This window comes from Sardina pilchardus, chromosome 4 (assembly GCF_963854185.1).
Source record: "Sardina pilchardus chromosome 4, fSarPil1.1, whole genome shotgun sequence".
NCBI lineage: Eukaryota > Metazoa > Chordata > Actinopteri > Clupeiformes > Clupeidae > Sardina > Sardina pilchardus.
The window spans coordinates 23,754,647-23,778,642 of record NC_084997.1 but is presented as its reverse complement, the minus strand read 5'-3'; the positions used below and the strand labels follow the sequence as shown (position 1 = coordinate 23,778,642).

General features: G+C 46.6%; 1 protein-coding gene across 2 annotated transcripts in view; it reads left to right on the top strand.

Annotated features, from left to right (window-relative positions):
* Positions 1-23,996, top strand: part of LOC134078640 (collagen alpha-3(VI) chain-like) — a 122,321-nt gene that overhangs the window by 79,928 nt on the left and 18,397 nt on the right. For both annotated transcript variants that reach the window (XM_062534715.1, XM_062534714.1), the window contains 13 exons: positions 17,873-18,484; positions 18,689-19,318; positions 19,594-20,190; positions 20,429-21,043; positions 21,154-21,488; positions 21,669-21,747; positions 22,419-22,564; positions 22,795-22,887; positions 23,132-23,185; positions 23,322-23,393; positions 23,519-23,545; positions 23,644-23,688; positions 23,973-23,996. The exon at positions 23,973-23,996 is cut by the window's right edge and continues 30 nt beyond it. In XM_062534715.1, coding sequence (XP_062390699.1) covers positions 17,873-18,484; positions 18,689-19,318; positions 19,594-20,190; positions 20,429-21,043; positions 21,154-21,488; positions 21,669-21,747; positions 22,419-22,564; positions 22,795-22,887; positions 23,132-23,185; positions 23,322-23,393; positions 23,519-23,545; positions 23,644-23,688; positions 23,973-23,996 — 3,329 coding nt within the window. The remainder of the gene's footprint in view (positions 1-17,872; positions 18,485-18,688; positions 19,319-19,593; positions 20,191-20,428; positions 21,044-21,153; positions 21,489-21,668; positions 21,748-22,418; positions 22,565-22,794; positions 22,888-23,131; positions 23,186-23,321; positions 23,394-23,518; positions 23,546-23,643; positions 23,689-23,972) is intronic.

The window sequence follows — 23,996 nt, the reverse complement described above, 5'->3', positions numbered from 1 at the left end:
CCCTTAGTTGACAGAAGAATCCCCCGAAAAGACGTGGTGTTCATGCTGGATGGTTCCGATGCAACCAGGAACGTGTTCCCAGCAGTGCTTGACTTTGTTCAAAGAGTGGTGGAGAAACTAAATGTGGCTGACGGCAAAGACCGTGTGTCTGTGGTCCAGTACAGCAGAGACCCAGTGGCCCATTTCTACCTGAACACCCACTCAAGGAAGGAGGATGTTCTTGAGAATGTTAGAAGTCTGAGACATAAAGGAGGAAGGCCCCTCAACACTGGTGCCGCTCTCCAGTATGTGAGGGAGAACGTGTTCACGGCCTCATCCGGTTCTAGACGCTTAGAAGGTGTACCACAAATGCTGATCCTGCTTAGCGGCGGAAGGTCTTTTGACAGTGTGGACGCTCCAGCCTCGGCTCTGAAAGAGCTGGGAGTTCAGATCCTTCCAATTGGTAACAGGAACTCTGACAGCAGAGAACTGCAGAGAATCTCACACGATCCTAGTTACGCAATGTCAGTGTCCGACTTCGGTGACCTTCCAAGTGTTCAAGAGCAACTTCTCTCTGTCGTGAGCCCAGTAGTATACGAGGCCACTCCCGTAACACCAACAGTCATAGGTAAGAACACATGTGTCTGTTGTGTCCTTTTTTGTGTCATGCTGCAGGACAATGTAGTTGTGTTAGTTACAGAAAATGTTTAGCTTATTTGCTCAGTCGGACATTAGGTCCGAAACAGGGCTTAGCTTGATGCCCGTGGAATTGGTTGCAAAGTGTGTGCTAGGCAGAGTCATAGATTGCTCATTTGACATGCTTTATCTGCTGTAGTCGAGGGTCGTGCTGCCAGGAGAGACGTCGTACTCCTCCTTGATGGTTCAGACGGAAATAGAAATGGATTCCCTGCCATGCGTGACTTTGTTCAGAGAGCAGTGGAGAAACTCCATGTGGATGAAGGCAGAGACCGCGTCTCCGTGGTCCAGTACAGCCGAGAGCCCGAGGCTAGTTTCTATCTGAACACCTACACCACAAAGGAAGAGGTTCTGCAACATGTCCGCGGTCTGAGGCACAAAGGAGGGAGACCCCTCAACACCGGGTCAGCCCTCCAGTATGTGAGAGACAGTGTCCTCAGTGAATCCTCAGGCAGTAGACGCCTGCAGGGTGTCCCACAGATGCTGATTTTACTGAGCGGTGGAAAGTCTGCTGACAATGTGGACACGCCAGCCTCTGCTCTTAGGGAGATGGGAGTGAAAATCTTTACCATTGGCAGCAGATACTCTGACAGCAGAGAATTGCAGAGGATTTCAAAAGAGCCTGGCAATGCAGTGTCAGTGACTGACTTCAGTGACCTGCCCAGTGTTCAGGAGCAGCTCTTGGACTCCGTAGAAACCGCTGTCGTCTCTGTGACACCAACGACCCCAACTGTCTTAGGTATGTCTACATGTTGACGTCTGTGCGGCCCTTTAGTCTTTCCCGTGGTGCGGTCTGTCCCTCTTCAATAGCCGCAGGCCATTTCAAATTGCAACGGAAAGACGCTTTATTGGAGTTGCATAGATATGGGCAAGGGATGAAGCCAGGCAACTTTGTGAGGGGGTGGCGGGGGTGGTCTGGGTGTGCTTGAGTCATGTCCTTTCATTTGTATGTTAGAAGTGATGTGAGGAATGGCACGTGGGGTTGATGTGCTACAAGAAAGAGTGCTCCGTGCTAAACATGTCGTTTTCCTTCTAGTTGACCATTCCGCACCCAGAAAGGATGTTGTATTCCTGCTGGATGGCTCTGATTACACTAGGAATGCCTTCCCAGCTATGAAGGACTTTGTTCAGAAAGTAGTGGAGAGGCTAAATGTGATGGAGAACAGAGATCGTGTGTCCGTGGTCCAATTCAGCAGAGACCCAGAGGCCCATTTCTATCTGAACACATACACAGGAAAGGAAGACACTCTTGGCGCTGTGAGAGCTCTGAGGCACAAAGGAGGCAGGCCCCTCAACACCGGGGCGGCTCTCCAGTACGTGAGAGACAGCGCCTTCTCTCCTTCCTCTGGCAGCAGACGGCAAGAGGGTGTTCCTCAAATTCTAATCCTGCTGAGCGGAGCGAGGTCTAGCGATAACGTAGACACCCCAGCCACGTCTCTCAAAGAGAGCGGCGTCTTGGTCTTTGCAATTGGCACCAAAAATTCCAGCCGAGAGGTTGAGAGGATTTCTTCCGATCCTACCTATGCCCAGTCTGTGTCAGACTTTTCGGAGCTGCCAAATGTCCAGCAGCAGTTCCTGGCCTCTGTGAACACTGCTGTCTTGGAGGTAACACAGACATCACCACCGGTTTTGGGTAAGACTGATTTAACCATGTTGCCCCTCATCTCTTCAGATAGGCTTGTCTTTGTTGTGTTTATTCCTTTCTGCCCCCATATGTAGCGACAAGTGAACTATTGTCAGGCCAGCGTGTTGCATGTCCAGGCATATGTTAAAACAACAAAAGAGTCGTTTGAGTGCTAGAGTTTGACCCATACTCTGCAGGCTAAAGTTCTCATGTGGGTGTGTGTCTGTGCATTTCAATACCCTTAGTTGACAGAAGAATCCCCCGAAAAGACGTGGTGTTCATGCTGGATGGTTCCGATGCAACCAGGAACGTGTTCCCAGCAGTGCTTGACTTTGTTCAAAGAGTGGTGGAGAAACTAAATGTGGCTGACGGCAAAGACCGTGTGTCTGTGGTCCAGTACAGCAGAGACCCAGTGGCCCATTTCTACCTGAACACCCACTCAAGGAAGGAGGATGTTCTTGAGAATGTTAGAAGTCTGAGACATAAAGGAGGAAGGCCCCTCAACACTGGTGCCGCTCTCCAGTATGTGAGGGAGAACGTGTTCACGGCCTCATCCGGTTCTAGACGCTTAGAAGGTGTACCACAAATGCTGATCCTGCTTAGCGGCGGAAGGTCTTTTGACAGTGTGGACGCTCCAGCCTCGGCTCTGAAAGAGCTGGGAGTTCAGATCCTTCCAATTGGTAACAGGAACTCTGACAGCAGAGAACTGCAGAGAATCTCACACGATCCTAGTTACGCAATGTCAGTGTCCGACTTCGGTGACCTTCCAAGTGTTCAAGAGCAACTTCTCTCTGTCGTGAGCCCAGTAGTATACGAGGCCACTCCCGTAACACCAACAGTCATAGGTAAGAACACATGTGTCTGTTGTGTCCTTTTTTGTGTCATGCTGCAGGACAATGTAGTTGTGTTAGTTACAGAAAATGTTTAGCTTATTTGCTCAGTCGGACATTAGGTCCGAAACAGGGCTTAGCTTGATGCCCGTGGAATTGGTTGCAAAGTGTGTGCTAGGCAGAGTCATAGATTGCTCATTTGACATGCTTTATCTGCTGTAGTCGAGGGTCGTGCTGCCAGGAGAGACGTCGTACTCCTCCTTGATGGTTCAGACGGAAATAGAAATGGATTCCCTGCCATGCGTGACTTTGTTCAGAGAGCAGTGGAGAAACTCCATGTGGATGAAGGCAGAGACCGCGTCTCCGTGGTCCAGTACAGCCGAGAGCCCGAGGCTAGTTTCTATCTGAACACCTACACCACAAAGGAAGAGGTTCTGCAACATGTCCGCGGTCTGAGGCACAAAGGAGGGAGACCCCTCAACACCGGGTCAGCCCTCCAGTATGTGAGAGACAGTGTCCTCAGTGAATCCTCAGGCAGTAGACGCCTGCAGGGTGTCCCACAGATGCTGATTTTACTGAGCGGTGGAAAGTCTGCTGACAATGTGGACACGCCAGCCTCTGCTCTTAGGGAGATGGGAGTGAAAATCTTTACCATTGGCAGCAGATACTCTGACAGCAGAGAATTGCAGAGGATTTCAAAAGAGCCTGGCAATGCAGTGTCAGTGACTGACTTCAGTGACCTGCCCAGTGTTCAGGAGCAGCTCTTGGACTCCGTAGAAACCGCTGTCGTCTCTGTGACACCAACGACCCCAACTGTCTTAGGTATGTCTACATGTTGACGTCTGTGCGGCCCTTTAGTCTTTCCCGTGGTGCGGTCTGTCCCTCTTCAATAGCCGCAGGCCATTTCAAATTGCAACGGAAAGACGCTTTATTGGAGTTGCATAGATATGGGCAAGGGATGAAGCCAGGCAACTTTGTGAGGGGGTGGCGGGGGTGGTCTGGGTGTGCTTGAGTCATGTCCTTTCATTTGTATGTTAGAAGTGATGTGAGGAATGGCACGTGGGGTTGATGTGCTACAAGAAAGAGTGCTCCGTGCTAAACATGTCGTTTTCCTTCTAGTTGACCATTCCGCACCCAGAAAGGATGTTGTATTCCTGCTGGATGGCTCTGATTACACTAGGAATGCCTTCCCAGCTATGAAGGACTTTGTTCAGAAAGTAGTGGAGAGGCTAAATGTGATGGAGAACAGAGATCGTGTGTCCGTGGTCCAATTCAGCAGAGACCCAGAGGCCCATTTCTATCTGAACACATACACAGGAAAGGAAGACACTCTTGACGCTGTGAGAGCTCTGAGGCACAAAGGAGGCAGGCCCCTCAACACCGGGGCGGCTCTCCAGTACGTGAGAGACAGCGCCTTCTCTCCTTCCTCTGGCAGCAGACGGCAAGAGGGTGTTCCTCAAATTCTAATCCTGCTGAGCGGAGCGAGGTCTAGCGATAACGTAGACACCCCAGCCACGTCTCTCAAAGAGAGCGGCGTCTTGGTCTTTGCAATTGGCACCAAAAATTCCAGCCGAGAGGTTGAGAGGATTTCTTCCGATCCTACCTATGCCCAGTCTGTGTCAGACTTTTCGGAGCTGCCAAATGTCCAGCAGCAGTTCCTGGCCTCTGTGAACACTGCTGTCTTGGAGGTAACACAGACATCACCACCGGTTTTGGGTAAGACTGATTTAACCATGTTGCCCCTCATCTCTTCAGATAGGCTTGTCTTTGTTGTGTTTATTCCTTTCTGCCCCCATATGTAGCGACAAGTGAACTATTGTCAGGCCAGCGTGTTGCATGTCCAGGCATATGTTAAAACAACAAAAGAGTCGTTTGAGTGCTAGAGTTTGACCCATACTCTGCAGGCTAAAGTTCTCATGTGGGTGTGTGTCTGTGCATTTCAATACCCTTAGTTGACAGAAGAATCCCCCGAAAAGACGTGGTGTTCATGCTGGATGGTTCCGATGCAACCAGGAACGTGTTCCCAGCAGTGCTTGACTTTGTTCAAAGAGTGGTGGAGAAACTAAATGTGGCTGACGGCAAAGACCGTGTGTCTGTGGTCCAGTACAGCAGAGACCCAGTGGCCCATTTCTACCTGAACACCCACTCAAGGAAGGAGGATGTTCTTGAGAATGTTAGAAGTCTGAGACATAAAGGAGGAAGGCCCCTCAACACTGGTGCCGCTCTCCAGTATGTGAGGGAGAACGTGTTCACGGCCTCATCCGGTTCTAGACGCTTAGAAGGTGTACCACAAATGCTGATCCTGCTTAGCGGCGGAAGGTCTTTTGACAGTGTGGACGCTCCAGCCTCGGCTCTGAAAGAGCTGGGAGTTCAGATCCTTCCAATTGGTAACAGGAACTCTGACAGCAGAGAACTGCAGAGAATCTCACACGATCCTAGTTACGCAATGTCAGTGTCCGACTTCGGTGACCTTCCAAGTGTTCAAGAGCAACTTCTCTCTGTCGTGAGCCCAGTAGTATACGAGGCCACTCCCGTAACACCAACAGTCATAGGTAAGAACACATGTGTCTGTTGTGTCCTTTTTTGTGTCATGCTGCAGGACAATGTAGTTGTGTTAGTTACAGAAAATGTTTAGCTTATTTGCTCAGTCGGACATTAGGTCCGAAACAGGGCTTAGCTTGATGCCCGTGGAATTGGTTGCAAAGTGTGTGCTAGGCAGAGTCATAGATTGCTCATTTGACATGCTTTATCTGCTGTAGTCGAGGGTCGTGCTGCCAGGAGAGACGTCGTACTCCTCCTTGATGGTTCAGACGGAAATAGAAATGGATTCCCTGCCATGCGTGACTTTGTTCAGAGAGCAGTGGAGAAACTCCATGTGGATGAAGGCAGAGACCGCGTCTCCGTGGTCCAGTACAGCCGAGAGCCCGAGGCTAGTTTCCATCTGAACACCTACACCACAAAGGAAGAGGTTCTGCAACATGTCCGCGGTCTGAGGCACAAAGGAGGGAGACCCCTCAACACCGGGTCAGCCCTCCAGTATGTGAGAGACAGTGTCCTCAGTGAATCCTCAGGCAGTAGACGCCTGCAGGGTGTCCCACAGATGCTGATTTTACTGAGCGGTGGAAAGTCTGCTGACAATGTGGACACGCCAGCCTCTGCTCTTAGGGAGATGGGAGTGAAAATCTTTACCATTGGCAGCAGATACTCTGACAGCAGAGAATTGCAGAGGATTTCAAAAGAGCCTGGCAATGCAGTGTCAGTGACTGACTTCAGTGACCTACCCAGTGTTCAGGAGCAGCTCTTGGACTCCGTGGAAACCGCTGTCGTCTCTGTGACACCAACGACCCCAACTGTCTTAGGTATGTCTACATGTTGACGTCTGTGCGGCCCTTTAGTCTTTCCCGTGGTGCGGTCTGTCCCTCTTCAGTAGCCGCAGGCCATTTCAAATTGCAGCGCAAAGACTCTTTATTGGAGTTGCATAGATATGGGCAAGGGATGAAGCCAGGCAACTTTGTGAGGGGGTGGGGGGTGGCGGGGGTGGTCTGGGTGTGCTTGAGTCATGTCCTTTCATTTGTATGTTAGAAGTGATGTGAGGAATGGCACGTGGGGTTGATGTGCTACAAGAAAGAGTGCTCCGTGCTAAACATGTCGTTTTCCTTCTAGTTGACCATTCCGCACCCAGAAAGGATGTTGTATTCCTGCTGGATGGCTCTGATTACACTAGGAATGCCTTCCCAGCTATGAAGGACTTTGTTCAGAAAGTAGTGGAGAGGCTAAATGTGATGGAGAACAGAGATCGTGTGTCCGTGGTCCAATTCAGCAGAGACCCAGAGGCCCATTTCTATCTGAACACATACACAGGAAAGGAAGACACTCTTGGCGCTGTGAGAGCTCTGAGGCACAAAGGAGGCAGGCCCCTAAACACCGGGGCGGCTCTCCAGTACGTGAGAGACAGCGCCTTCTCTCCTTCCTCTGGCAGCAGACGGCAAGAGGGTGTTCCTCAAATTCTAATCCTGCTGAGCGGAGCGAGGTCTAGCGATAACGTAGACACCCCAGCCACGTCTCTCAAAGAGAGCGGCGTCTTGGTCTTTGCAATTGGCACCAAAAATTCCAGCCGAGAGGTTGAGAGGATTTCTTCCGATCCTACCTATGCCCAGTCTGTGTCAGACTTTTCGGAGCTGCCAAATGTCCAGCAGCAGTTCCTGGCCTCTGTGAACACTGCTGTCTTGGAGGTAACACAGACATCACCACCGGTTTTGGGTAAGACTGATTTAACCATGTTGCCCCTCATCTCTTCAGATAGGCTTGTCTTTGTTGTGTTTATTCCTTTCTGCCCCCATATGTAGCGACAAGTGAACTATTGTCAGGCCAGCGTGTTGCATGTCCAGGCATATGTTAAAACAACAAAAGAGTCGTTTGAGTGCTAGAGTTTGACCCATACTCTGCAGGCTAAAGTTCTCATGTGGGTGTGTGTCTGTGCATTTCAATACCCTTAGTTGACAGAAGAATCCCCCGAAAAGACGTGGTGTTCATGCTGGATGGTTCCGATGCAACCAGGAACGTGTTCCCAGCAGTGCTTGACTTTGTTCAAAGAGTGGTGGAGAAACTAAATGTGGCTGACGGCAAAGACCGTGTGTCTGTGGTCCAGTACAGCAGAGACCCAGTGGCCCATTTCTACCTGAACACCCACTCAAGGAAGGAGGATGTTCTTGAGAATGTTAGAAGTCTGAGACATAAAGGAGGAAGGCCCCTCAACACTGGTGCCGCTCTCCAGTATGTGAGGGAGAACGTGTTCACGGCCTCATCCGGTTCTAGACGCTTAGAAGGTGTACCACAAATGCTGATCCTGCTTAGCGGCGGAAGGTCTTTTGACAGTGTGGACGCTCCAGCCTCGGCTCTGAAAGAGCTGGGAGTTCAGATCCTTCCAATTGGTAACAGGAACTCTGACAGCAGAGAACTGCAGAGAATCTCACACGATCCTAGTTACGCAATGTCAGTGTCCGACTTCGGTGACCTTCCAAGTGTTCAAGAGCAACTTCTCTCTGTCGTGAGCCCAGTAGTATACGAGGCCACTCCCGTAACACCAACAGTCATAGGTAAGAACACATGTGTCTGTTGTGTCCTTTTTTGTGTCATGCTGCAGGACAATGTAGTTGTGTTAGTTACAGAAAATGTTTAGCTTATTTGCTCAGTCGGACATTAGGTCCGAAACAGGGCTTAGCTTGATGCCCGTGGAATTGGTTGCAAAGTGTGTGCTAGGCAGAGTCATAGATTGCTCATTTGACATGCTTTATCTGCTGTAGTCGAGGGTCGTGCTGCCAGGAGAGACGTCGTACTCCTCCTTGATGGTTCAGACGGAAATAGAAATGGATTCCCTGCCATGCGTGACTTTGTTCAGAGAGCAGTGGAGAAACTCCATGTGGATGAAGGCAGAGACCGCGTCTCCGTGGTCCAGTACAGCCGAGAGCCCGAGGCTAGTTTCTATCTGAACACCTACACCACAAAGGAAGAGGTTCTGCAACATGTCCGCGGTCTGAGGCACAAAGGAGGGAGACCCCTCAACACCGGGTCAGCCCTCCAGTATGTGAGAGACAGTGTCCTCAGTGAATCCTCAGGCAGTAGACGCCTGCAGGGTGTCCCACAGATGCTGATTTTACTGAGCGGTGGAAAGTCTGCTGACAATGTGGACACGCCAGCCTCTGCTCTTAGGGAGATGGGAGTGAAAATCTTTACCATTGGCAGCAGATACTCTGACAACAGAGAATTGCAGAGGATTTCAAAAGAGCCTGGCAATGCAGTGTCAGTGACTGACTTCAGTGACCTGCCCAGTGTTCAGGAGCAGCTCTTGGACTCCGTAGAAACCGCTGTCGTCTCTGTGACACCAACGACCCCAACTGTCTTAGGTATGTCTACATGTTGACGTCTGTGCGGCCCTTTAGTCTTTCCCGTGGTGCGGTCTGTCCCTCTTCAGTAGCCGCAGGCCATTTCAAATTGCAACGGAAAGACGCTTTATTGGAGTTGCATAGATATGGGCAAGGGATGAAGCCAGGCAACTTTGTGAGGGGGTGGCGGGGGTGGTCTGGGTGTGCTTGAGTCATGTCCTTTCATTTGTATGTTAGAAGTGATGTGAGGAATGGCACGTGGGGTTGATGTGCTACAAGAAAGAGTGCTCCGTGCTAAACATGTCGTTTTCCTTCTAGTTGACCATTCCGCACCCAGAAAGGATGTTGTATTCCTGCTGGATGGCTCTGATTACACTAGGAATGCCTTCCCAGCTATGAAGGACTTTGTTCAGAAAGTAGTGGAGAGGCTAAATGTGATGGAGAACAGAGATCGTGTGTCCGTGGTCCAATTCAGCAGAGACCCAGAGGCCCATTTCTATCTGAACACATACACAGGAAAGGAAGACACTCTTGGCGCTGTGAGAGCTCTGAGGCACAAAGGAGGCAGGCCCCTCAACACCGGGGCGGCTCTCCAGTACGTGAGAGACAGCGCCTTCTCTCCTTCCTCTGGCAGCAGACGGCAAGAGGGTGTTCCTCAAATTCTAATCCTGCTGAGCGGAGCGAGGTCTAGCGATAACGTAGACACCCCAGCCACGTCTCTCAAAGAGAGCGGCGTCTTGGTCTTTGCAATTGGCACCAAAAATTCCAGCCGAGAGGTTGAGAGGATTTCTTCCGATCCTACCTATGCCCAGTCTGTGTCAGACTTTTCGGAGCTGCCAAATGTCCAGCAGCAGTTCCTGGCCTCTGTGAACACTGCTGTCTTGGAGGTAACACAGACATCACCACCGGTTTTGGGTAAGACTGATTTAACCATGTTGCCCCTCATCTCTTCAGATAGGCTTGTCTTTGTTGTGTTTATTCCTTTCTGCCCCCATATGTAGCGACAAGTGAACTATTGTCAGGCCAGCGTGTTGCATGTCCAGGCATATGTTAAAACAACAAAAGAGTCGTTTGAGTGCTAGAGTTTGACCCATACTCTGCAGGCTAAAGTTCTCATGTGGGTGTGTGTCTGTGCATTTCAATACCCTTAGTTGACAGAAGAATCCCCCGAAAAGACGTGGTGTTCATGCTGGATGGTTCCGATGCAACCAGGAACGTGTTCCCAGCAGTGCTTGACTTTGTTCAAAGAGTGGTGGAGAAACTAAATGTGGCTGACGGCAAAGACCGTGTGTCTGTGGTCCAGTACAGCAGAGACCCAGTGGCCCATTTCTACCTGAACACCCACTCAAGGAAGGAGGATGTTCTTGAGAATGTTAGAAGTCTGAGACATAAAGGAGGAAGGCCCCTCAACACTGGTGCCGCTCTCCAGTATGTGAGGGAGAACGTGTTCACGGCCTCATCCGGTTCTAGACGCTTAGAAGGTGTACCACAAATGCTGATCCTGCTTAGTGGCGGAAGGTCTTTTGACAGTGTGGACGCTCCAGCCTCGGCTCTGAAAGAGCTGGGAGTTCAGATCCTTCCAATTGGTAACAGGAACTCTGACAGCAGAGAACTGCAGAGGATCTCAAGCGACCCTAGTTACGCAATGTCAGTGTCCGACTTCAGTGACCTCCCAAGTGTTCAACAGCAACTTCTCTCTGTTGTGAGCCAAGTAGTAGTTGAGGCCATTCCCATAACACCAACTGTCATAGGTAAGGACACAGAAGCCATGAGTTTGTGTTCTTTGTGTCATGCTGCAGGACAATGTAGTTGTGTGAGTTACAGAAAACAAAATTGTTAGCTTATTTACTCAGTAGGACATTTGGATCGAAACAGGGCTCTTAGCATTTGGAATTACTTCAAAATGTTGTGCTTTGTGGAGTTATATATTGCTCTTTTGACATGCTTTATCTGCTGTAGTCGAGGGGCGTGCTGCCAGGAGAGACGTCGTACTCCTCCTTGATGGTTCAGACGGAAATAGAAATGGATTCCCTGCCATGCGTGACTTTGTTCAGAGAGCAGTGGAGAAACTCCATGTGGATGAAGGCAGAGACCGCGTCTCCGTGGTCCAGTACAGCCGAGAGCCTGAGGCTAGTTTCTATTTGAACACGTACACCACAAAAGAAGAGGTTCTGCAACATGTCCGCGGTCTGAGGCTCAAAGGAGGGAGACCCCTCAACACCGGGTCAGCCCTCCAGTATGTGAGAGACAGTGTCCTCAGTGATTCCTCAGGCAGTAGACGCCTGCAGGGTGTCCCACAGATAGTGATTTTACTGAGCGGTGGAAGGTCTGCTGACAATGTGGACACGCCAGCCTCTGCCCTTAGGGAGATGGGAGTGAAAATCTTTACCATTGGCAACAGATACTCTGACAGCAGAGAATTGCAGAGGATTTCAAAAGAGCCTGGCAATGCAGTGTCAGTGTATGACTTCAGTGACCTGCCTGATGTTCAGGAGCAGCTCTTCAATTCCGTAGAAACCGTTGTCATCTCTGTGACACCAACGACCCCAACTGTCTTAGGTATGTCTACATGTTGACGTCTCTGCGGCCCTTTAGTCTTTCCCGTAGTGCAGTCTGTCCCTCTTCAATAGCCGCAGGACTTTTCACATTCTAACATGAAGACATCTAATTACAGTAACATACAAATAGCCAAGGGTTGAAGCCTGGCAACTTCGTGGGCAGGGGTTTCTGGGGTGTTTTTGGGTTTGCTTGAGCCATACCTTTTCATTTGTATTTTAGAACTGATGTTAGGAATGGCAAGTGGGGTTGATGTGCTGAAAGATAGAGTGCTCCGTGCTAAACATGTTGTTTTCTTTCTAGTTGACCATGTCACACCTATAAAGGATGTTGTATTCCTACTGGATGGCTCTGATTACACTAGGAATTCCTTCCCAGCGATGAAGGACTTTGTTCAGAAAGTTGTGGAGAGGCTAAATGTAATGGAGAATGGAGATCGTGTGTCTGTGGTCCAATACAGCAGAGACCCAGAGGCCCAGTTCTATCTGAACACATACAAAGGAAAGGAAGACACTCTTGACGCTGTTAGAGCTCTGAGGCACAAAGGAGGCAGGTCCCTCAACACCGGGGCGGCTCTCCAGTATTTGAGGGACAACATCTTCACAATCTCCTCTGGCTCCAGATATGTTGTGGGTGTGCCACAAATATTGATTTTGTTAAGCAGTGGAAGGTCTTTCGACAGTGTAGATGCTCCAGCCTTGGCTCTGAAGGATCTGGGAGTGCAAATCCTTCCAATTGGAAACAAGAACTCTGATCGCAAGGAACTGCAGAGGATTGCACGAGACCCTAGCTATGCAATGTCAGTTTCTGAGTTCAGTGACCTCCCAAGCGTTCAACAGCAACTTCTCTCTGTCATAAGCACTGTAGAATTGCAGGCCACTTCCATAACACCAACAGTCATAGGTAAGAACACGTGTCTTATATGTCTTTTTGCCATGCTGCATGACCATGTATGTGTGTTAGGGAGAGAAAACTATTCGTTTGACTCATTTACTCAGTTGGACATCAGTGTCAAAACACAGATTGATGCTCTTGAAATTGGTTGCAAAGTGTGTGCTTGGAAGAGTCATAGATTGCTCATTTGACATGCTTTATCTGCTGTAGTCGAGGGTCGTGCTGCCAGGAGAGACATCGTACTCCTCCTTGATGGTTCAGATGGAAATAGGGATGGATTCCCTGCCATGCGTGACTTTGTTCAGAGAGTGGTGGAAAAATTCCATATAGATGAAGGAAGAGACCACGTCTCCGTGGTCCAGTACAGCCGAGAGCCCCAGGCTAGTTTCTATCTGAACGCGTACACCACAAAGGAAGAGGTTCTGGAACATGTCCGCGGTCTGAGGCACAAAGGAGGGAGACCCCTCAACACCGGGTCAGCCCTCCAGTATGTGAGAGACAGTGTCCTCAGTGATTCCTCAGGCAGTAGACGCCTGCAGGGTGTCCCACAGATGCTAATTTTACTGAGCGGTGGAAAGTCTGCTGACAATGTGGACACGCCAGCCTCTGCTCTTAGGGAGATAGGAGTGAAAATCTTTACCATTGGCAACAGATACTCTGACAGCAGAGAATTGCAGAAGATTTCAAAAGAGCCTGGCAATGCAGTGTCAGTGACTGACTTCAGTGACCTGCCCAGTGTTCAGGAGCAGCTCTTGGACTCCGTAGAAACTGTTGTCACCTTTGTGACACCAACGACCCCAACTGTCTTAGGTATGTCTACATGTTGACGTCTGTGCTATCCTTTCGTCTCTCCCGTAGTGTCTTCATTCCCTCTTCAAGCCTTTTCAAGCTCTAACATAAAGACACTTTATTGGAGTTGCATAGAAAAAGGCAAGGGTTGAAGTGGGGCGGGGATCTAGATTTGCTTGAGCCATGTCCTTTCATTTGTATGTGAAGCCCATTTCACATCAAAGATTCCTGACGCGACGAGACCGAGTTGCAGCGGTGTGAATTAGAAGTTGCACGTAGTTGCCAGACGTCGCAAGCCGCATTCAACATGTTTAGTCGCAGTTGCAAGATTTTAGGCTCGTCATGGCTCGTCTCGTCTCGTCTCGTCGGGAATCTTTGGTCTGAACCATACTTTAGAACTGAAGTGAGGAATGGCAAGTGGGGTTGATGTGCTGAAAGAAAGAGTGCTCCGTGCTAAACATGTCATTTTCCTTCTAGTTGACCATTCCGCGCCCAGAAAGGATGTTGTATTCCTGCTGGATGGCTCTGATTACACTAGGAATACCTTCCCAGCTATGAAGGACTTTGTTCAGAAAGTAGTGGAGAGGCTTGATGTGATGGAGAACAAAGATCGTGTGTCTGTGGTCCAATACAGCAGAGACCCAGAGGCCCATTTCTATCTGAACACATACACAGGAAAGGAAGACACTCTTGACGCTGTGAGAGCTCTGAGGCACAAAGGAGGCAGGTCCCTCAATACCGGTGCGGCTCTCCAGTACGTGAGAGACAGTGCTTTCTCTCCGTCTTCAGGGAGTAGACGGCAGGAGGGTGTTCCACAGATACTGATTTTACTGAATGGTGGAAGGTCTTCTGACACTGTGGACACAGCAGCGTCTTCTCTCAGGGCAGCTGGAGTAAAAACCTACTCTATTGGAAGCCGCTCCTCAGACAGTAGAGAATTGCAAAAGATATCGTACCACCCTAATTTTACCATGTCAGTTTCTGACTTCAGAGATCTTCCAAGATATGAAGAGCAAGTTCTCACTGTTATTAGCACTGTAACCGAGGTGACCGCTACTCCCACACAAACTGTACTGGGTAAGATAACATGATATCTTCATATTTGTTTGTGGCTTTTTTTGTATTTCTTTTCATTATCAATCTGATAAGATCATTTCAAGGAAATAGGTTTTTAGTCACATTTTCATGCAGTTCTTGAAGTTTCATAATGGAAATGTTCATATGATCCATCCTCAACCTCTATTTTTGAAAATATTACTTAGCTTTTTAAATGGAGAGTTATCTTTTTTGCATATGTGACCTTTCAAAGCAAAATCAGTCGCTTTGCGCACAATGTTATTTTGAGAAAATCCACCAATAAACAAACTTCCGGGTTAAAATGTTGAATTTCACGTTTTCGCATAATTCGACAGTATACAGTCTACAGTTTCATATTCTGAACTCATTTCACGGAAAAACATCCGTCTTGACTGTTAAACTCGGCGAAGATTCAACACATTTGCAGTCATTCCCATTGTCCACGCTGCTTAAAAAGGTTATTTCTCCTCTTCTGGCATATTTTGACAGGAGAACCATGTCAACTTTGGATGTGGTTATCTTAGTGATAGTCTGTGTAATACCCTCGATATACATATCGTTGGAAAGCTTAGTTTATGGGGATTCACGTGAGCACAATAACTTAATTTTGTAAATGTTGCCGAAACGACTGCTCTCGCTTTGCAGGGTCACATATATTTAAAATACATAAAATCAATGAGATTATATACAGAATATAGATACACTGTTAAAAATCAAATAGATAGATAAACTGATACAATAAACATGGTTCACTGGACCAGAGTTCAAATAACACAAAGGATAAAAAGCTATGTGGTCAAAGTGCAAAGAGCACACTTACTGTATACTGTATATCACATACTTTGCCCACACCGTCGCATATGATATAAATGTGCATTGAAGAAATTAATTTATATACTTTGTTCATTTCAGTTTCCAGGTTGGTGTGTGTGTGCGTGTGTGTGTGTGTGTGTGTGTGTGTGTGTGTGTGTTTTAAAGGGGTTGGTGTTTTTTTTGCGAATGTTGCAGCAAGGTAGTTCCAATAAAGTATGCAAGACATAGTTCTTTCCAGAGACAACTCTGCAAATTAAAAATGTTTTTCTTTTATTGGTTGTGTGTTTGGGTGTATAAACCCAAAGAACCAGGATACGGACAGTCATTTGTTTTGATACTCATGAATAGCTGACAAAGTAATCATGAGTTTCTTCCCTCTTTTCCAAAATCATGTTATTACACTTCTCCTCGAGACAGACAGTCATTTTCTGTCATAACTTATTTTCATTATAAGACTTATTCCATTTGCTTGCTTTTCACACAACATTGCATGTCATATACACGGTTGTAACACTTTCATCCCATATTGTGCTCCTCCTAGTGCAATCTCCTCTGAGTCGACGAGATGTTGTTTTTCTCATTGATGGCACTGACAGAAGTCGGCCTGCATTCCCAGCGATTCGAGATTTCATTCGCAGAGTTACGGAAAATCTAAATGTTGCCGAAAACAGAGACAGGGTCGCCATCATCCAATTTAGCAACGACGCCTTGATCCACTCTTTACTGAATTCATACTTGACCTTGGGCGGTATCGTCAAGAAGATTCGAGACATGAGCCATAAAGGAGGAGATTCTCGCAACACTGGCGCAGCTCTCCAGTTTGTAAGAGAAAATGTCTTTACCGCTCCTCGCGGAAGTCGACAACATGAAGGTGTTCCACAGATTCTTATCTTGCTGACTGGAGGACCGTCCAGTGATAGTGTCGTACAACCTGCTATGACTTTGCAACAAAATGGAGTTGTAAGTTTAGGCGTTGGAACAGATGTCAGCAGCATTTCCATAATCTCTGAGGATTCAGACAATATATTTGCCATCAACGACTTTGGGGAACTCCCAGACACATTACATGATGTGATTTTTGCATTAAATCAATTCTCCATCAAAGGGTATGGTAAGTATACACTTTATAGTAGTTTTCATATTTTCACTCCAAATGGAGGAACATCTTTTTGATCATGAGTAACTCATCAAGCACATTCCCTACTGGAAGTTGCACACTTTCTATCTTGTTGTCTGCTTTGCTGTCATGCAAGTTGAGGATCAATTATTCAGATGGAGTAAGTATGCTGAAGCTGAATACAGTCTCCCCTCATTGGGGGGGAAGTATGATTAGGAACCTACATTGATCTATTTAAAATGAGAGCACTTTGACATGTGTATGGCATTGCTGGTGATTTTTTTAAAACATGAAGGCCAGAAAGGTCAGAAACATTAGCTAGCATTATGTGACCATGCAAACAATCCCAGTTCCTACGGAAAATAGTGTAATACTTGCATGTTAACCAGGGCAGATGTTTACATGCAGTCATTGAAATAAAGCTAGATATAAAACAAGATCATTTAAAAAAAAAAGTATTTATAAAAATAAAAAAAACTGTTTATCCTTGGTCTCCTTTAATGAGCATTTTCCAGCAACTGCTGCCTTAATTTCATTGCATTCTCCAAAGCAGTGTTCTGTAAATTGCCATTGTATATAGCATACTGTAGGATAGATATGGTATCCTGTGTGAGAGCAAACACAAAAAAAAAATGAATTGAAGAAACATGCTGACTATACAATACACTAACCCACCTATAAAATACTAAACATTAGAGCTTGAAGAGTGCAGTCATATCAATGTGTCTCCTGTGTATTATATTGAGGCTATATGATACAGTATATAAGAGGCACCCTTAAATGGTAGTAGGTGTGCTAGAGTCTCATTTTGCTATGCTTTGCTATCATGAGTGATAAAGGCGATTTAGGTGTCTCATCCACCAAGTTCTAATAGGATTCCGTAATTGCAATAAAACATGACTCTGCTGCCTTGTACATGTATTCATATGTACTGCGCTGAAGCCTGTACTTCATCAGATTTTCAGTGCCAGTCTGATTTTCACATGCACAGGGTACATCATCTCAATCCAAACACAAAAAGATTTACTATGATTAGATGGATGCAGGATATACTGTGTCATGTCCTAGGCATGCAGATCAAAAAGACAATGTTACACTAATTGCACTACCTAATTTCACAGTATCAAAATGGTCAGTAGCAGGATAATGGATGCTAATGAAAAACACATCAATTTATTTATTTCATAAAATGTCTCATGCAATGTTTCATAGGTAGGACAGGGGTAACCTCTGACGTTTGGCACATTTAAGCTCTAGATTTTAAAATATTCTACAAAATGTATGTGCAGTACATTGAGAGTCTCCACCTTTCTTATGAACGGTTTCCACCTTTCTCAGGACTGTAACAACCTCCACCAAGTTCCTGTTTTACTTTTAGCTTGTCTTGAAAAGTGGTGCTTTACAGTTCTGTATTAAATTGTTTTTGAAATCACGAATTGCATTCGAAATTCTCACAATCCATGTTGACATTCATGCTGTGCAATTAGTATCTACAATTTATGTAATGGCAAACATGAATAATAACACGGAATGGTGTGTTGTTTTCTATTTGACCCACAATATTGCCTTCTATAACCTTCTAATTTTTGGTTCTTGATGCTCCCTTTCTTTTCAGCTGAAGCCATGCGTCCTAAGAAGGATGTTGTCTTCCTCATCGATGGCTCAGATGGAGTTGGCCGGGAATTTCCCATCATCGTGGAATTTCTGCGGACAGTCGTGGAAAAGCTTAACGTTGGTGAAAACAAGATCCGCATTGGAGTGGTCCAGTATGGAGACAATCCCAACGCTGACATCTACCTCAACGCCCACCCAGACAAGGAAGGAGTGTTGAATGCAATCAGGGGGCTGAGACAGCGTGGTGGCAGACAGCGCAACCTAGGAAGAGCAATCGATTTCGTCAGCCGTGATGTTTTGACCAGGCGATCCGGAGGCCGTCGAGAAGAAGGTGTTCCACAGTTTGTGATTGTTGTGTCGGGAGGAAGGTCGTCAGATGATGTGCAGACCTCAGCCACAACCCTCAAGAGATCAGGGGTCCTCACCCTTAGCGTTGGAACCAGAGATGTTGACCCTGCAGAGCTTCAGGTCATTTCCTACATTCCAGCTTATGCTCACCCTGTGGATGACTTCCCTGGGCTCTACACTATCCAAGACAGTCTGATAACCACTCTAACCGAACTGTCAGATGAAGAAATAGCACGGATGCGTCCTGTTTTCCCTGACTTCCAAGGTAATTGATGTGCTGTATACTTATGCATTTATATATCTCATTAAATTGCTGAAATGTTGTAAACTATGTGAACAATTCTTAAATACAGTAGTGGGTCAGTCACTATCTAAAATTGCCACTACATTACTCATTTGTTTATTGATGAAATCATGAGTTTGAAGTTATGAGTATGGTCATGCAAATGAACATGCAAATATCCTGCAGGTCCTGTGATACCAACAACGCCAGGAGATAAGAGAGATGTCGTTTTCCTTGTTGATGGAACAAATACTGTCCCTAACATTCGTGACATGATTTTGAGGATCGTGGACAAGTTGGATGTAGGAATGGACACTGTACGCGTGTCTGTTGTGCAATACAGCGACGACGTCAGGCAGGAGTTCCTTCTGAATGAGCATTCTTCCAAAGGAGAAGTTAAAGAAGCTGTGCGGCGAATGCGAAACAAGGGTGGGAACCAACTCAATACAGGATTTGCTCTTGACTGGGTTTCGAAAAACATCTATCAAAGATCAGCCGGCAGTCGTATTGAAGAGGGTGTTCCCCAGTTCCTGGTTCTAGTTACAGGCAGCAAGTCCGCTGATGATGTGTCTGGTCCTGCTTACCAGCTGAAACGCAACATGGTGGCACCAGTGGCTGTCGGAGGCAAGAATGCGGATGCCGACGAGTTGAAACTCATCTCTTTGACGCCAGAGCTCACATACACAGTGCGTGACTTCAGACAGTTGCCTACAGTGGAGCAGCAGCTCATTTCCTCAGTAAAGACCATGACGGCTAAGGACATCACAGATGTGACAACTACCTTGGTATCACCCCCTGTTATCACCACCACCACAAGTAGGATATTTACCATGATACTATCTCAAATGCAATTAAGTGTGCACTGAATTATATTATATTAATTATATTAAAATGAACTTTTTCTTTTTTTAGCTCAATGCACCCAAACTAAACAGTATCTTTATATAAAGATTTTTTTGTCATGCATTTGGAATGAACCAATTTAGCTTTAATTTAGTTTGCTGAAATGTTTAAAAGGGCTCACATTACATGAATATTACATTGCAATATGTATCAATAACTTAAAGATGACTTTTCATGTTTATTTCCAGAAACGTTTGATCTTGGAAGAAAGGATATAATTTTCCTCGTTGACGGCTCCGACAGTTCTGGCGGAGGTGGACTTGCCCATATACGTGACTTCATTTTGAAAGTCATCCAGCAGCTGGATCTCCATCCTGATCGAGTGCGGATTGCATTAGTTCAGTATGCGGACAGGCCCAAAACCGAATTCTCCCTGAACACCCATTCGAACAAGGAGTCTATTGTCTCAGCTGTCAGGAAGCTTCGTCAAATGGGCGGTCGAGCAGGCGACTTGGCTTCAGCTATCGACTATGTCATGAGGAATGAACTGCATGCTGGTGCAGGGGTTCGGCCTGCTGTTGCCTCTCAGCACCTCGTAGTACTGACCGGGGGAAGGTCCATCTCAGATGTGTCCAGCAAAGGTGCCATCCTGAAAGGCGCAAGGGTGAACTGCATCGGTGTTGGTGCCGGTGCAGCTGATTCAAGACAGCTCACCCAGATTGCCACTAGCCCTCAAGATGTCCTTCAAGTACAAGCCTTCCCCAATCTTGTCAATATTGAGCAGCAGCTCATCGCTAGATTGCAAGGGGGCGTTATCGAAGAACCACCAACAATTGAGGAGCCTAGTAAGTATCATCTATCTTATTTTCTATTTGTTTGCCTCAGTTATTACTTTGGGTCAACTTGTATTTTAAGATGTGCTACATAAAAAAGTGACCTGACTTGAAATGATATGCAGATCGTTTTGCAAATCAAGTAATGCAGTAATGCAAGTAACAGCAAAAGCATATTGCCTTTGTAATGCATAACTGTTTTTCTGTTTCACTTCTGACATTTTTTGTCCTGCTTTATCTGTTTTCTTAGCTACATCAGGAATCATGCCCAGGGCAGCTGACATTGTGTTCTTGGTGGATGGATCCATCAACCTGGGCAGGGACAACTTCAAAGAGGTCATGGAATTCCTTGTGAACCTTATTGATGCCTTCTACAATGATCAAGACAGCTTACAGATTGGTCTGGCCCACTATGCTGCTGACGTGACGGACGTCTTCCACCTGAATACCTATCAAAACAAGGATGACATAATCAACGCAATTAACCAGGCGGAGTACAAGGGTGGCAACCGCATTAACACAGGAGCTGCCATCCGACATGTGCAACAGAACCATTTCGTGAAGGAAAAAGGCAGTCGGAAGGACATGGGCGTCCCACAGATTTTGATGCTCGTGACAGGAGGCAAGTCAGCAGATGATGGGAAGTCAGCAGCCCTGGGAATAAAGGCCACTGGAGTTCGTGTCTATGCCATTGGCGTGGGTGACATTCAGGCTGAGCTTGCCAGCTTAGCGAGCGAGTCTGCCACTGTAGCAAGGGCCAGCATCTACCAGGAGCTCTCCGAGCTGAACGAGCAGATCCTGGTGACCTTGGACGATGACCTGAAGGGCATTAAACTGTGCACTGGGGTGCAAGAATCCACAAGAAGTAAGAATGGCATGATGCTGGATCAACATAGCCTTGCATTGCATCCACTTTTTGCCAAATAGCAAAGTCCACGCTTCTAAACCTGTGTTATCTCTTATTCAATCCGCTAGGTTGCAGCCTTGACGTCCTGCTGGGATTCGATGTGTCTTCGCAGAACATATTTGCGTCCCAGAGAAGCCTAGAGACAAAGATGGCTGCCATCCTTCAGCGAATCATGAAACTTCAAGCCATCAGCTGCACATCCGGCCAGGCTCCAAGCATACGAGTGGGTATGATGGCGTTGGACTCCGCCTCTGAGCCTATGCATCTGGAATTTACAGACAACTACACAGAGCTTTTGGAAGCCTTCAAGAACCTACGCAGCCGTGGGCCATTTGTCCTCAACGCGAAGACCATTGACGCCTACACTGCCAGATTCAAAGCTCAGCCTAGTGAATCCGTGAAGGTATGCCTCTCCATTGACTGACCTTAAGATTCTCACACAGTCATGCTTAATAAGATTGTTTCATTCTTGTGTGAGTTGGTAGCAAACATTTTTTTCATATTACTTGAGCATACCTCTTAAGTAGTGTCGTGCCTGACATACGTTTACTTACATTAATATTGTCTTTGCCTTTTTGCCAAGGTTGTGATTCACCTGACAGATGGTCTGGATGGACAGTATAGACAGATGAAGGCACGAGCTGAGAACATGAGGCTTTCTGGTAAGATAAGAACCCTGCTTTCTCCTACAGAGAAAAAACCTAGCGACACGTGATAATTAGGGGGTAACGCCCAACAAGGTGTCCTGTTACAGAGTTAATGGACGAGGTGGAGGCATAGAACAAAGTTTCCTCCACCCAAGTCCACATGGAGGCCATTATCCCGCTTATCACCTGGTTGCCACTATAGTCATGCCTTTATAGCACGCAAAGGCTCTGTTTAAAAAGAAGCTAACTGGTTCAGTTAGGTGTATAACTTTATTTGGCCCCAACAGTGAAAGCAGTGGACAGTTAGCTTGTTTACAGTTGATTCCATTGTTGCACAGCCTGCTTCCAGGCTCAACCATGGTCTTACTATGTTTGTTATAGTTACCATTCATAAGCATTGATACTGAACAGTGATTAAACTTTTTTACCAGATCTATGTCATAAGTGTCCCATTATTCAGAATTGATAGCCACCCCACCAGCCAAACAGAAAAGAGTATGTCTTTTCTCCGGGTGATAATAGCATTTAAAAGGACATCCCAATTGGAGCCCCAGAAAGGATTTTGGATATCTGTTTTAGTGTAATGGAACACCTGGTTTTATAAAAAACAAAAGCGCAAAAAATAACTGAGTACACACCAGTTGTAATGGTGATTGTTTATAATGGGATGGCTGCTGTTCTTCTAGGTGTGGACGGTTTCATCTTGGTGGGCTTGGAGAGGGTGCCACAGTTTGAAGAGGCAGCACTTTTAGAATTCGGTCGTGGGTTCAGGTATACCCGCCCGCTGCGTGTTAACCTGATGGATCTGGACTATGAGATCACGGAGGAGTTGGTAAGTATTATCCTAACAACATCCTATATGTATTACATGTATGTCTGTGTACTGTATTTGGAAAGAGTCATGCTGTAGTCATGTTATGTAAACAGAAATTCCATGCAAATTATCAGTGTGGCACACACTGCAGTGTAAAGTAATATTTCTCAGACCCTGCCTGTATCAGTATCTTCAATTCTACATTCTTCTTTACTTAAATACTTCTTTTGTTCTTCAATACCTTTTAGGACAACATTGCTGAAAGAGAATGCTGCTCAGTGCCCTGTAAGTGCACTGGTCAAAGGGGAGACCGAGGTGCTGTTGGACAATCAGGACTGAAGGTTACCAAAGTTTATGTGTTGTTGTTTCAGGGAGTACATGTGTTCTCTGCAGAGTCATTAATCTTTGTTTGCCAGTGCCTTCCTTGCTGAAAATAGGTGATATTCAGTTAGCTGAACTGCAATGTCTCCAGTTCACTGAAGATCTTTGAAAATAAATGCGTGCCGGCGAAGTTACCTGTTGACTATTTGGTGAGGATGAGTTTCTGTTATGTGGTTGGCTGATGGGTGGTTGTATGTACTACAGGGTGAACCAGGAGCTCAGGGATACAGAGGACACCCAGGAGACGAAGGTGGTCCGGTGAGTCTGTCATACTGGAGAAAAATGCATTCTTACAATATTGCCATCGCGCATGAGACGTGTTGGATTTTTGTGGTTATGTGTTTACTTCATTTTCATTTACATTCATTTTCTTAACCTACTCTCTGCGTTTCAGGGTGAGAGGGGTCCCCCAGGTGTCAATGGAACCCAGGGTTTCCAAGGCTGTCCTGGACCAAGAGGTGTCAAGGTAAGATTATACAAGTTTGTATTTGGATGACTAAATTAACTACTGTGTGTAGACAGTAGAAGGCCGTGGTGCATGTGTATGATCATAAAACAGATTTTTTAACCATTCTTTCTTGTCTCCTCAAGGGATCTCGAGGGTACTCAGGAGAGAAGGTAAGTTTGTTTCCAGTGGAGCTGGCGTCCTACATTTTGGCCTACAGTGGACATGATTAACCCAAATAATTGTTGATTCTCTACTCTTCTCCAAACAGGGAGAGCTGGGAGACATTGGCTTGGATGGAATCAACGGGGAAGAGGTAAAGAGTCATGATCTCAGTCAGACAGCTCTCGGGCTAAATAAAACCACACAGTGATCAACGATTCCCAGTGCCTCTTCACATTAATTCCACATTGGCCTAGTAGTTGGCTGTCAGACATCGTCTATCCTACACACTTCATTATTGTTCTAACAATGAAACTTTTGCTACCTAATTGTATCCATTTGGCTCATTAGCCTGTGAAAGCCTGCTAGCCATCTTGCTGAATTGTTCATTGTGTAGTGAACATTTGGTCTTGATTTTGATCCTCTGTACATTTGCAGGGCACAAGTGGAGTGGCTGGCCCA